The sequence below is a fragment of the Nothoprocta perdicaria genome, unplaced genomic scaffold (genome assembly GCF_003342845.1).
Source record: "Nothoprocta perdicaria isolate Ctin4 unplaced genomic scaffold, notPer1 scaffold_7, whole genome shotgun sequence".
Taxonomy (NCBI): Eukaryota; Metazoa; Chordata; class Aves; order Tinamiformes; family Tinamidae; genus Nothoprocta; species Nothoprocta perdicaria.
This window is the reverse complement of record NW_020455976.1, coordinates 3,221,171-3,234,929: the sequence shown is the minus strand read 5'-3', so window position 1 is coordinate 3,234,929 and position 13,759 is coordinate 3,221,171. Positions and strand designations below refer to the sequence as shown.

At 43.5% G+C, this 13,759-nt stretch overlaps 1 protein-coding gene across 1 annotated transcript in view; it reads right to left on the bottom strand.

Moving 5' to 3' along the window:
- SORCS3 (sortilin related VPS10 domain containing receptor 3) overlaps positions 1-13,759 on the bottom strand; it is a 180,121-nt gene that overhangs the window by 137,767 nt on the left and 28,595 nt on the right. Inside the window, exon 3 of the mRNA XM_026050684.1 lies at positions 2,372-2,471. Coding sequence (XP_025906469.1) covers positions 2,372-2,471 — 100 coding nt within the window. The remainder of the gene's footprint in view (positions 1-2,371; positions 2,472-13,759) is intronic.

The window sequence follows — 13,759 nt, the reverse complement described above, 5'->3', positions numbered from 1 at the left end:
CTAAGCACTAATGAGCAGAAAGCGTTAGCAACAGTGTGCAAAAACCATCAAAAAATCGACAGGAGCTGAGAGGCGTGCGGGGCCCAATCAGTACCTGGGAGCTCATGCCTAAGGAGAAAATATCTTGCCTGGCAAGGGCCTGCCCGTTTCGTCGTGTCCACACAGCCCTTGTGCATGTCTGTTGCTTTTGGCATCTTCCTCCCACTGTTTATTGCCTAAAGTAGAGATTTATTTTTGCGGCTGGCAAGGGATGACTGCTTTTTATTCAACTGGCCAGCCCCCTGCTGTCAGAGGTGAGGGACAGGGGATCTACCTAGGCTTTCCCTACCAGAATGCAGCCCTATGCACCTCCTGCTTTGTGATTTATTATTGGTGGTTGTGCATGAGAGCTCAGCAAAAACATGATTCTTGCAGGTCAGTGAAATAATATTCACCCAGAGAGACTTGGGGAAGATTACAACCTAAACATCTTTTGTGTGGTATAGAAGTCTGTAAGGCTTGGGTGCACAAGTAAGCCTGGTATCGAATGTGACAAACCACAGACACTCAAATCCAGTGACACCTTCTCCAGGCACTTTTCAAATGCTGCATGGATGCCTGGCACTGCTTTGCCTGTCACCAGAGCACAGTCAGCTCTGGGTCAGAAAAAACAGGCATTTAACCACGCACAGCAACAGTGGGCATAAATTTAGCAGAGAGGGAAAAGAGGARAAACAGTTGTTCCCACAGCAGGTAATACGGACACCTGGTTTCCTGTGGATTTTCCTTACAGACCATCTCTGCATTTCAAAAGACATTTTAGAGGAAAGACAAAGAGGGAAGACAAGCAGGTCTGKAAATAATTTCCTTTAAAAATGCTACTTGTAACAAGGAAACAGCAGGTAAATAGGGCTCTCTACCTCCATGTATCATGATATGATGAGATATAAGACTGCTAAATCTGTAGAGGTTGATAGCTTGAGAAGCTGCTAGAAGATAACCAGACATCCTAGTACTCAGATTAGCAAGGGAGAGCTTACACCAGTGACGTAGTATTTGTAACTGAGCATATTGCCACTGATTTTGGGTGGGCAGAGTTGCGTTGGAAACAGAATGAAGGAGAATTAACTCTTCAGCTAGCTCCACAGATTCACTGTATGGGATTTAAGGAGCAGGCAGGGGGCTTGATGGCCCTTTTACTTTTTTAAAGGCCAGAAGAATTCATTATAAAAATACCTCATTTCCATTTTGCTGAGAACAAAGAAGTCATGGTAGTTTTCAAGGCATTCAGCTTCTGCACCAAAAAATAAAAGCTGACCCCTGCCCACTGCTGGTTCCCTCTCCTCCATACACTCAAACACTCATATATGGTTGTCTATAGTAATCAGAGCTACRATTGCCTTAAGGTTGAATACACTGAAATAAACATCAATCTTCAAATCTCTGTGGACTGACCAAYGATGGAAAAAAACAAAACAACAAAAATAGAATAATAACAGTATGAGTAGCAAAATACAACTTTGGAAACCTACYGAGGGAGGCAGTAGATAGGCAGTTTGGAGGCACTCCAGCAGAAGGGGCTGCACGCCATGCAGCCCCGAAACTCCCCTGACAGCAATTAGCTACACGCCGAGCCCTCCCACGGCGATTCCCGTGGGCAGCTGAAAGCGCCTTTGTCCCATTCTCTCCCTTGAATCAGCACAGACACTAATTTGAAACCAGAAAGGCGCGGGGTAGTAGCTGCCGGGGCTGCACTGTGAGCCAGCCACAGCCCTAATTGCATCACGTGGGAAGTGCGAGCAGGGGGTGAAAGCTGTGACCTCATGTTCTCTCCTACACATTCAAATCAAGTCGTAGGTCTCCCACCTACTCTCCCAGGCATATTGTCCTTGCAGCCCCCTTGCATGATGTAACCAACAGAAATGTCATTTACATCTTTATTTCCAACTCCTCCGTCAAACTGGGAAAGCATAAAAGGAAAAGCGTCAAATACTGAGTAAAAGTCATTCTTTCCTGCATTTCTAATAATAAAGCGACAGTGAAGTCAAGGGAAAGTGTATTAGCTGAGACCAGYATAAGCAAGAATCCCAGAAACATTTGTGCAGGTTCAGTTCACTTAAAGTTTTAAGTCAGAAACAAAAGTAACCCTTTTCTCAGACTGGGCACATTTCAGCAGGAGAATACAGACACCACTGTGACTAAAATAAGCAAAAACAGTCAAAATAGACATAATTCTATCAAACTCCATAGAAATGAACTAGTGGAACTTGGAACAGAAATTTGAACTCGTGAATCTCCAGTGGATTTTATTTTAGGATGGTAATTCCTCCCAGGATGAACACAATGGCATAACTTTATTTCTATAGCTMCCAGCTCGCAAACTCTCCCTTACCTTCCTCTTATTGGTTGGACTGACATAAAGGTAGCTCAGCACCGTCTTCAGGCCTACTTTGTCATTTAGTTTTTCATAGGTAGTGCCATAGTCTGTCGACCTGCAGAAAAAAGGAGACAAAAAGAGTTTTTGTGGTTATCAGAATTTAGGGAGGAAAACAACCATGAGAAGGGAGATGCAAAGTTACAGCTTGACCATTACACTACTGAACATTGTGACTCCTGTAACTGCAACTTTTGTGTTTCATTCAGGGTGGCCAAGGGAGAAGAGAAAAGAAACTGAAGTCCTTCAGATAGGGTCTGACTCAATACTCAATACTCATTACTCCTAGTGCGTGTGGATTACTATCGGGCTGCTTTGAAGACCTCTGTCGATGTCAGGRGTTCTGCTCTCATGTGCTGGTGTCCAGCTGTAGCGGTATCTGTAAGGGAAGATTCTGACCACAGCAGCACCCTTAGCACAGAAGCTCCCTTTTCAAATAGCTCCAACAAAGGAACTGGATTAAACGTATAATCAACAACCTCATTGTTGTTGGTAGGGTAACTTTTGACTTTGAGATAGAGATCCAAAAGCAGCTCACATTTGTAACAGCTAGAGAAAAAAAACACATCTAAACTGGCATCTTGAGTCCTCAGTCTCCCTCATCCTACTTTATGCCAGAAATTCAATTTATTTGAGTTACAGAGACAGATTCAGGCCTCTACACTAGCAAATCCCACCCAAAGGAGCAGATGATCTGGGGGTGGCATTACTCAATCGTGACTGGAAAAAAAGGACTGCTTCGTCACAGAGGGTTTTCTGCAGCTTCCTCCTCCTCCTTTGTGGGCATTGTTGAAACCCCGCTTTGCCCTTTTTCTCTTCTCTGTTGTCATACTCGTTATTCCCGACAAACAGGATTCTTTTCCCTATCAAGACAGATCAACATCTAGCTCAGGTTCCCTCCATGAACAGCAGTCAAGAGCAGGTGCTTTAGGAGCAGGTGCACTGAGCTTAGGCAGAGTTCACCCTACTGTGCCCAAGGGACAGGGAGGACCCAGCTCTYGACTTCACACATGCTCTATATCATGTAAAGGAAAGACAGGCAGATGGAGAAAGTCCATCACAGGGAGCCTCACCAGACAAACTCGATATTTTATTAAAATAAGAATTTGTTCATAACTTCCTCTCCTTAATCATCYTTCTCACCAAACAGGTGATTAAAGAACATTTAGAAATACAACACTTTTCCTGGAAATGAGTTTCAGCAATTGTCTAAGCTCAGCAAGCCTCCAGCAACAGCAGCCTCGTGACTTTGCCCATGACCAACCTCTGCTTCTTGCCCACTTGACACAGAAAGAGTCTGTGTTGTTCTCTTGGCATCGCAGGGGACATCACTACTGCTTCCAGCAGAAACTCCTGCAGAGCCTGAGGCAACACCAGAGCCTGCATCTGACCCAAGCCCTCTCCTTGTTTCTTCCATATAGCTAGTGCCACACAGAAGCACCCTGGAAGAGCCACATCACAAAGCTAGAGGGCTGGTTTCAGGCTTTCAAGTCAATCAGTAATAAAATTCAAGAGGCAAGAGGCTTTATTTTATTACTCCTGAGGCCCTAGCACATTTACTTTTGCATGTCTTTAGAGCCTAATTCCTAACTGTTTTGCAAGTTGGTTCTTTCTGAAATGGGCTGAACTAATCTTCCCAGCCAGTGGTGTTTCCAATCTCACACAAACTCCCTGCTTCAGGCTTTTTCTCTTAACACTAAACCCCTCTGTAGTTATCAATATCATAGAAATTACCTAGCAGCTTTCCCTTACAGCAAACTTTGAAATTGAAGCAGCTTGATTAATAAAACTGAATAATTCAGGACAATTAATKCCCCTGCATGAGGCCTCCAATACATACAAATTCAACAGGTCAGGAGTCCTCAAATAACACCGAGCTCTGAGCAGCAGGGCAAACACCAAGGTGCTTCCTCAGGCCACCCCCTTCCAACCATGCTGAAGTGCCAAACGAGCCACATCCRTGACTGTCCATGTATCAGTCACCAGCCAAAGGGATCACTGGTTTCAATCAGCATTCAAAGAGAATACAAAACAGTTGAATATTCTCACAGAGATACTTCAGTTTTGTTCTCCAAGTCATTTTCAGATCTCCCCAAATGCTTCACTTCTAAAGATGCAGACTGGATGCCCTAATGACTCTTCCTCATTAAACCATTATCACTCATTGCRTTTGCCCTTTCAAAGAATAGCTAGAAAAGAAGGAGGATCATTATTGCGTTAGCTTCTCTGAGGTTTTCTTTATTATGATGACAGTCACCACTTGCTTCACAGAAACATCTCAAAGGAGATCACAATAAAACACTATTTCCATAGCACTTTTCCATCCAGAGATCCTGAAGCTTTTGTCTGGTGCTAATCCATTCAAACTAGCAAAGTCCCAAGGGCCATAYTGGGAAATACTATCTCCATTTTAGAAAGGAAAAAATAAAACCTTAAAAGCTTGCATAGGTAAAGGCCCACTTTTTTTTTTTTCCAAAGGCAGACATTTACAATTAATCACTTCAAYTTATTTAATCATCCAGTGCATTGCCTGACACTCAAAGCTGCTAAACCCCTAACTCTAACTCAGCTCAGTAGTTTGAAAACAATTATTTACCGAGGCATTGATAAAGTTGGCTGCTTCATTTTAACAAGCTAAGCTTGAACATCTTCACAGAAGTGACTCACATGTGGAACAGCACAGTCCTGGCACAGCTTTTAATCTTAGTTTGAACCCTTGACCATTGACTAACTGCTCATCTTTAMAGAAACAAATTCCTAATTCAGCTACCATGTCCTCTCAATTGCTTGACACTACATGCCATTAGGATATGTATTTTTCTCCATTCCACTTGTTTAAATAGCATATACTTCAAAGCACACACTGAATCAGTTAAGGCACTAGATTCTACGTATTACCTTGGGAAAAGCACAATTTATAAGGTAATTAATTTGTTGGGAGACTGAAAACTCTCTTTCCCAACTATTTATACCAAAATATGGTTATAAGAAAGTTATCTGCTTGATTACACTACCCTTACAGGCCACCACATATTGCAACCACTGCTACACCCACTGGCATGTTCGGCAGAGGAAGATCCAAGAGACACACACAGGACAAGAAGCTTCTCTCTACCAAATCCGGTCATAACTTGATACATTGAAACTAAGAAAATGCACCCTATTCCTATATTAGGTTTCTTTGCAAATGCACAGCCAAGCAGATAGGAGCCAGTAGACTCTAATACAGTGCTAAGATTCACTCATCAGAGTCATGAAACAAGTATGGAGACAGAGGGGGAAAAAAACGGAAAGGAGAAACTCACCCGGGACAGCAATAGGAGGGCTGCCTTCCACTGAGATGAGTTTATCTCCAAAACCAACGCAACTCTGCTGAAGGCCATCTGAGTATCTTTCAGAAGAAACTTAATTTCACATGGTTTCTATCTGAGGGCTCTATTAGGCACAGAAAAGGGGGGGCTGTTTGCTGCAGTCCCAACTATTCAGCTATGGAGATGGTCTGTAAAACTCATCTCCGCCTCTCAGGAGCAAGAGCTGTAAATGCTGGGGCTGGTTGGCTGGGAGGGGCAAACCCCTGGAGCAAACACGTGCCACCAAATCCACTGTTCTCAGTGTCCACTGCTCTCCCTGACAGTGCATGGGGAATGAGCAGGTACAATTTTCATATTACACCTCGGTACTTTTCCCAAAATGCTAAAGCTCATGCATTCATCTCAAGATCAGCCTCCTGCACACACATGCCCAGGTCCGCACRTTGAACCATGTGGGAGCACAGCTCCACTTAAATCAGCACAAGGATATCCCAGTCCTCCTCACACTGCAGAGTGACACAACCACACACATCCCCGTTCACATTTTCCTCTCATGTGCCTGAAATTCAGGTGCTTGCAGCCTACCTGCCTCCCTATGGTCCCTCACACAACTCCTTGTTTCTACCCACCGGCCAATTTTCTCAGTTTGACAGAGAAATAAAAATCTCAGAGAAAGAGAGTTTCTACAAGTTTCAAGAAAACCACCAGGGAATGGAGAGCAATTCCTAGTGTCTTCAGCTCAAAGAAAAGCTGCGGCATGAGCTGGACCTCAAGAGGCAGCAGAGCAGACACAGCACAGGGCATAGCCAGCAGCACAAGAACATTTAAATACAACCTCCATATTAATATGCTACAARGGCCCCAACTGCACAACACAAGACATTGGGCTCCCTAATTGCCACTGTTTGTACATTGATTTGATTCTCCATCTCTTCTTCCCTCCATCTCCCCCTCAGTTTTTCTTACCCAAGATACAGGAATTTCTGAAGTTTCTACAAAACTGAGAGGAGATTCCTCCAAAATACTATTTCAGTTTGCCTRGTCATCAATGTAAGGCCCTGGGGTCAACAGCCTTAGTGACAGCAAGCGGCCCAGGACACAAACCCCTGCTTTGCACCACTAAACRGCTTCTTGCTGAAGCAGAGTAGGTGCCAGAATCACAGGCTGAGTACATTGTCACTGCTCAGAGCAGGAGAAGCTCATCCCACTTCGAGACAGGGCGGAGGGCTGCTCCTCACTCAAAGGGCAGCAGTCGTTCAGCAGCAGGTGCTGGGAAGCTTTTGCCTAGAAGCTACACAGCTCTGTTGGCAGGGCTTGCGTGCTGGACGGCCCACAGCTAGCCAAGAGCACCAGCAGAGTTGGCCTCTCCTGGCAYGGCCCACCCCGAGAGCCTGCATGATCCCAGAAAGCAGCAGTAGGATTAGGGGTTATTTAGGTGGTCATTCTGGGTCGAAGTGCAGGCCCACATGTTTTTAGGGGGCCATGGAGACCCTTGTGCCATTCCCATGATGAAGAGCACAGGGTGCTGGTCAGGCAGGTACTGCTCCTGCGGCAAGAGGCACCTACTCAAGACCTGTGCTGCCTCCATGCTCTGGCTCTCTAAAATTCTCCAGTTCCAGGCAGATTATTCCCTTTCTTAATTGCTCAACATTTTGGACTCTTTCCTGTTTTTTGTGTAGTCAGCTAGGGTGTTTCTGCGGTTGAACACTCTCTGCTCCCAAAGGCTTTCTTCATATTTAGATCCAACAGACATAAGCAACCTTCGCTTTCCTGGGCTGTTTCGGAGCTCAAGCCAGTATTTGCCTTGGGCAGCAAAATGCCTGGAAAAGAAACATGGAGTTGGCCCTGATGCTAGGCCAGCCCCAGCTGCAACCCTGGAAAGGCAAGGCGACCACTGCCACCACCAAGGGAGGGCAGGGAGCTCACATCCCCTGCTGTGCAGTAGGGCCCGCAGTGACATCTGCTCTTCTCAGTGCAGGTCTGGCTGGCTCAGGCAGTCACACACACGAAGGACCATCTCACCACACATCCAGGAGACCATGCCCACTGTTATTTACACGATCAAAAAGAGCTGTGATAGAGCAAACAAAAAGGATCTAGCTCATGGATGTAGCCCTTGTCTCTCTGGAACTATCAGAAGTCTGGCTGTTTTCCAAACAAGGTTTCCCCAGACACTCTGTGAGGCAGATCCAGGCGACCTAACCAGGAAAACCAAGCATCTGTACTCTGTGACTATCAAACATCACTGCATCACCTCAGACATTATACAGCAGTGTAACACTAATCGTACTGAGGTTTATTTCCTTCAATCATGATTTCAGAGTGATTGGGATAAGCACAGAGCCAAAAATATTTTGTAACCACTGAAAGAAACCACTAACAAAAACTCCATCCCAGCAAAGAAAGCCATGGGCAATAATGAAAGTCAGGGGAAAAGACTAAGAACAGGGCAAGCATATGGTACTGCTTCCTCCTGGAGTTTCCCAGGCTCYGGCAATGTGTCATCATGGACTTCCTAAATGGAAGATGACACCTTTGTGTGAAATAGCCATCAGTGGGTTTTTCTCTTCCATAAATTTGCCTAATCTACAGGGAAGCTTTTGGCAACTTATCATATGGTTATAAACACCAAAATCCATCTCTGTGGTGTGTGGAAAGATGATTCCCTTTGCTTTAACTTGATAGTTTAATTCAGAGGCCATGGCTAGCTCTTAATGAGAATGAAATCATTCAGCCCCTTGCTGCCATTTGTGATTTCACTGATTGCTGCCGTATTCCCTATAGATATTTTGTTCTCTAACAGTCCCCATTTATTTAGCTGCTCCTTTTACAACCTCTTCACAGCTCCATTCATCCTGTGACTATTCTTTCTAGTCCAATTACAGATTCTGTTGTAGATGTCTAAGAGTTAAAATTTTAACAAGATTTTTTTCCAGACATGCTAAACCATTTTCAAAACAAGCCCTCAATATTAAAAAAAGAAAAAAAAAAAACCCCAAACACTTAAGTAAACCCACTTTCCCCTATCATAATGTACGGTATTTCTAGCATCATAACCCCTCAGTTCTGTAGGACTTTCAGTTCTGAAGTTTCAAAAGGATCTTACATTGGAATTCCTACAGGGAAATAGAAGCTCAGGTAGATTATAGTTTTAGTGATTTCTCTTGAGAAAATGTTTTTAGTTGCATATCATCTTAACTGGAGAATTCCAACCCCAGTTGGGACATCATGATCCTTCATTTTGATGTTGGGTCATCAACATCCTTCACTCTTCCCCCCCACACACTTTTTTTTTTTTTTTTTTTTTTTTAATTAATGACAGTTCCCATCACCAAGACATCTGAAAGAACTGAAGATGACCTTTGTTGATAAACCTCAATTTATACTATGCAGTGGAAGGTGGCAAGACAAAACTGGCTGTCGCTGTGCGTTTAGTCTTTGAGATTCCCATTTCAAAAGGAGGGAGAAATGAGCCGTCCATCAACATTGCCATGTTATTGCCATGCCCCATCACCACTTTTCCTTTGACAGGAAAAGTATCTTCTTTTGTTTATTCACAGTAAGTCTTTATAAGAAGTTTGGACAGGAGAGGCTGGATAACGGGATTCAGTACATTCCATCTCTTGGCTGGCAGGCAGTGAAGTGCAGGGGAGTGAACATCACTTGCATTGCTGCTGGCTGCTTGCTCACTACCTGGTAGTGGTATTCAGATTTATCTCCCAAGCTTATCTATACTTTAATCGCGATGGTAGACATAATGGGACCTCAGCCATCCTGCCTGAGTTCACAATTCATCATTTATTGCAACATAGAAGTGCTCTGTATTTTAGTGTCCATGGGCTAAGAACATCCCAGAGGTATTTTGGAATGCAAGAAATGTGATAAGAAAGAATTTAAGGAAAATTACTACTGTCAACATTAGAGTCAAACAATATCAGGACTCCACTGTGCCATACATTCTCTATAGCATTACAATGCGAAGAGATTACAGCAGAGAAATGTGATGTGAATTTTCCACAGGCAATGGTAAAATCAAGAACAGAAACTAAGATCTCAAGAAACACAAAACACCTACTATCTGAAAGCTGGGACAAGTACTTCCCTTCATTGGATGTTTACACTATTACACCACTGACAACCTAATGAAGCAAAGTTGATGCATACTGATGGAAACTGTATCTTACAGATGCAATAAAACCCAACCAACCAAACAAAAAACCCACATATTTTTATATATGTGCATTGTATATATATGTATATGTATATGTATATGTATATGTATATGTGGGTGTGCATATATATGTATATATGTGTATATATATGTATAAACACACACACAAACACACACACACACACAGAGTTTTAAAAAATATCCTCTCACTGGTCCCCATGGCCAAAGCCATACAGGTATTGAAGAACATCCACATCACCTGCTTCATCAGGGACATCGGAATTACCATTATTCTGAATTACCACTTCTGATTGAGACAGACACCACCCAAGACTCAGTTCAGATCCCATAAAACAGGGGTGATCTGGAGCTGAACAGTCCATCTTTATGGAGGCCTCCCTCCTTCCTGCTGCTCTGGTCATTTCACGGTACTGGCATTATTTGCATAGCTCTGTAGAGCTCCACTTCATCACTACTCTTTTCCTATTTGTTCTGTCTGAAAGATCTGACATATTTATCTTGCTTCTCATTCTGATGCCTCATTTTCCAAAGAGGTGTTTTATGCATCCCTGATAAGATAGTATAGCAATTTGATTCCAAGCATTTGATTTACTCAGCACAGAGCTGGCCTTTCCAAGACACATTCAAGAAATTTGGTCTAGAGGGCACTTAAAAGCATCAGAGATAAAAGGTAGCTTTGATGACAAAGCGTCATTAATTAACCAGATATTAATTAGATTAATAATTAGAAACATGATCATTTCCAGGCTCTTTTCTTTTCCTCTTATTATTATAGCTGAAAATGCTTCTGTAATGATTCTCTTAATGAGCTAATCATTTAAATTTGCAATACCATCTAGCCAAAGGGAAGTGCTTTAAGTGTGGAGATTTCTGGAGAAATTCTAGAGGTTCAGTTCAACTTCAGGCCTATCAAATGCATTTAAATAGAAGTTCCCCTTAAATGTGGATTGAACAGAATATTGAGGGTAGACTGTGCAGCTCCCCATCAGTCAGCTCTGTGTTACTGTGAGAGAGGGAGAGCAGAGGCCTCCTCCCAAACAGGTCCAGGCTGCGCAGTATGAACCAGCCTGACAGTGGGTCATGGCACCCTGGTAAAACAAAGGGACAGGTGATTCAAATGTCCATTTTTACCAGAGAGGATTCCAACACTGACATCCACGCATGCGCACCATGATGTTGGCTGGGATTAGGGATTAACAAAAACTTGCCTTTGGGTGTCTGTCTGGGACCAGTGGTAGGAGCATTAAATGGACATGTGTCACTAACACAAGGTGCAATGATTTTTTCAAACTGCTGGTGAATCTTTGCAAAACTGATATAGATGAAAAGAGGGCAGTGATAGAGGCAGTTTAGTTCACTGCCTTATTAGACAAAGATATTAAAAATTACAGCCATTTCCCAAAGCAGTTTCTAGAATCAGTCTGCAGCATGTTCCACCCCTTACCTCTGCCAACCCATGTCTCACCAGTGACTCCTCTGGCTGCTGCCCACAGAGGTTACTGGTCCCTGACACCAAACTCAGTACCTGAATACAAAGACCACAGAATTCCTGCCTGACTCTAGTCCAGGCTTCTCAGAACTCCAGTTTCTTCTCCATCGAGATAGCCCCACATGAACAACTTGAGTCAAGGGTAGCTCAGGAAGCACAAATCAACCGTCCCTGTACTACCATGCCCTATGGTCTCACTGCCTAATCTCTTGCAAAAGCCACATTTGGCTCAGGCTTAACTTCACCAAAAAGAAAAGAAAACTCACTTTCCTGCCATCTTTTGTGCTCAGCACTCAGAATCCCATCTGACACAAAACACTTTTGCCTTGGAAGAATAAACCTGTTGAAAAATTTTCAGAGAGAAGATCAGTGAAGTAGGAACAGCTTGAAAAGTCAATCAGCCTCAGCAAGCCTCCCAGGAGGTGGCTGGATGACTCGTTTTAATGAAGCAGCAGTAGGAAAGGAGCACAAGGAAACACGTGTCCTCTCCCAGCTGGGGAGGGCAGCTTAGTTTGAGACGGAGGGATGCAGSAAATGAAGCACTGGAAGAGGCCAGTCATCCCTCTAGCTTGGTAGGCCACCTTAAGCAGTAGTCAGGCCAGAAAGCTTATTTAAACCTCTTAACACTGAATTAGTTCCAGCAGTAGCTACGCTAGCTAAATGGCATTTCCTATAGGTATTAGATGAAGGACTTTTTTTTTTTTTTTTTTGCTTAGGCCCTGCAGTGCAAGGATTAATATTCCTTATGCCTTTGTTCCTTGCAAGTGTGCCAGAAAGCTGTTCTTAAAGTCAAGCCTTGCACCTTCACAGAGTTTCTGAAGAGCTAAGCACCCTGCATATTATCAAAGTAAATGGAAGAGGAGCATACACTGTGGTCCAAAATGCTATGATGGTCTTTGTAGATACACCATGGATGTTCTTTTATGTCCTTGGATTTAATCATAATTTAGCTATCTGAGAAAAATACTGAACTCACAGATGTCCGTGATGTAGACTGTGAAGGTCCCTGAGGAAAGGAATTTTGTCATATTAAAGATATTGGCAGGTACCTTGGGAGACCTGCAAAGCTCCTGTTTTGCCACAGATGTCCTGTGAGATGTCCTATGACCACTCAGTTTTCTTTTTGCCTGAATTCTGTATAGCGACGTATTTTGTTCTTGTTCAAACACTTAGGCTGAGGGAAGGCAACTCCCACTAAGTTTTACAGGGACGTGGAAATTTCAGACTAAAAATGTTGATGCACTATCTATAACTGCTGCTCACATGTTTCAGCAGTCTCCATCGATCCATATTTAAAAAAAAATTACAGTAGAACTCATTAAATCACATCGGCTATTTTTAATTGTATTCTGATTCAGCATTGCTCGCTCACAGCCCCTGGGCAGTTTTAAAGCAACAGCACTTAATTTTTTTCCAGTGACATTATTCAATACAAGACATAAATGGCTTTTTTCTTTATTCCAGCCAACCCAATGCTTCAAAAACCAATTRAAAAATAAAAATGAAGCATGATGCTACTTTCCTGGAGGGCACCATTAAGACCCTAGGGATAGCGTCAGCATTAAAGGGTTACCCATCCCTTAGCAGGTAAATTGTAATAGCCTGTGATTTATTAGGAAGTAGTGGCAGCTCATCACTAGCCATTTCCTTCTCCTTTTTAGCTGCCTTACCAGAAGGCACGTGGTTCATTTTAACATCAGCTTTAGTGTTCTGGAATGAATCTTTCTGCAGACTGAACAGAAACACCTTGAAAACAAGCCCAAGGCAATCAACAAGGAGCTGACCAACTGCTCAATCTGGGGGCAGTTCTGCAGGTTTACCCGTGCCCAGCTACAGGTGCTACTCTGAGGACAATGAGAAAATGCAATATAGGACAAAAGAAGGTTTCACACAGTGCCACAACTTCTAACAAATGCCTTTAGAGTCATGACTGAGATGCTGGRTAGCAGTGCATGGCATACTGATCATATGAACATGCAAGCAGCCCACCTGACTCACTGCAGGTGATTCCAGCAGGTGCATCCCTGTGGCTTCCTCCCTCCTTCACCTCCATCCATCGGGAGGTCCTTGGGAGTGGATCTAGATGCAGAACTACTGAGCTTGCACCACGGCTCCAAGGGCCCTGCTGGCTGCTCACGTTGTGCCGCTAGACTCCCAGCCAGTGCATGGTGAGAAAAACCTCTCATCACATCCAAAGCCAAAGTCTCTATACAAAATGCTCCTCAAAATCTACTGTTAATTAAATACCTCAGTGGACCGGCATCAGTTAGTTAGCTGAAAATATACACAGACAGATAAGAGTATCACCTCCCACCAGAGGAGAAAAATACAGCTGCAAACTTCCCTTAGTTCAT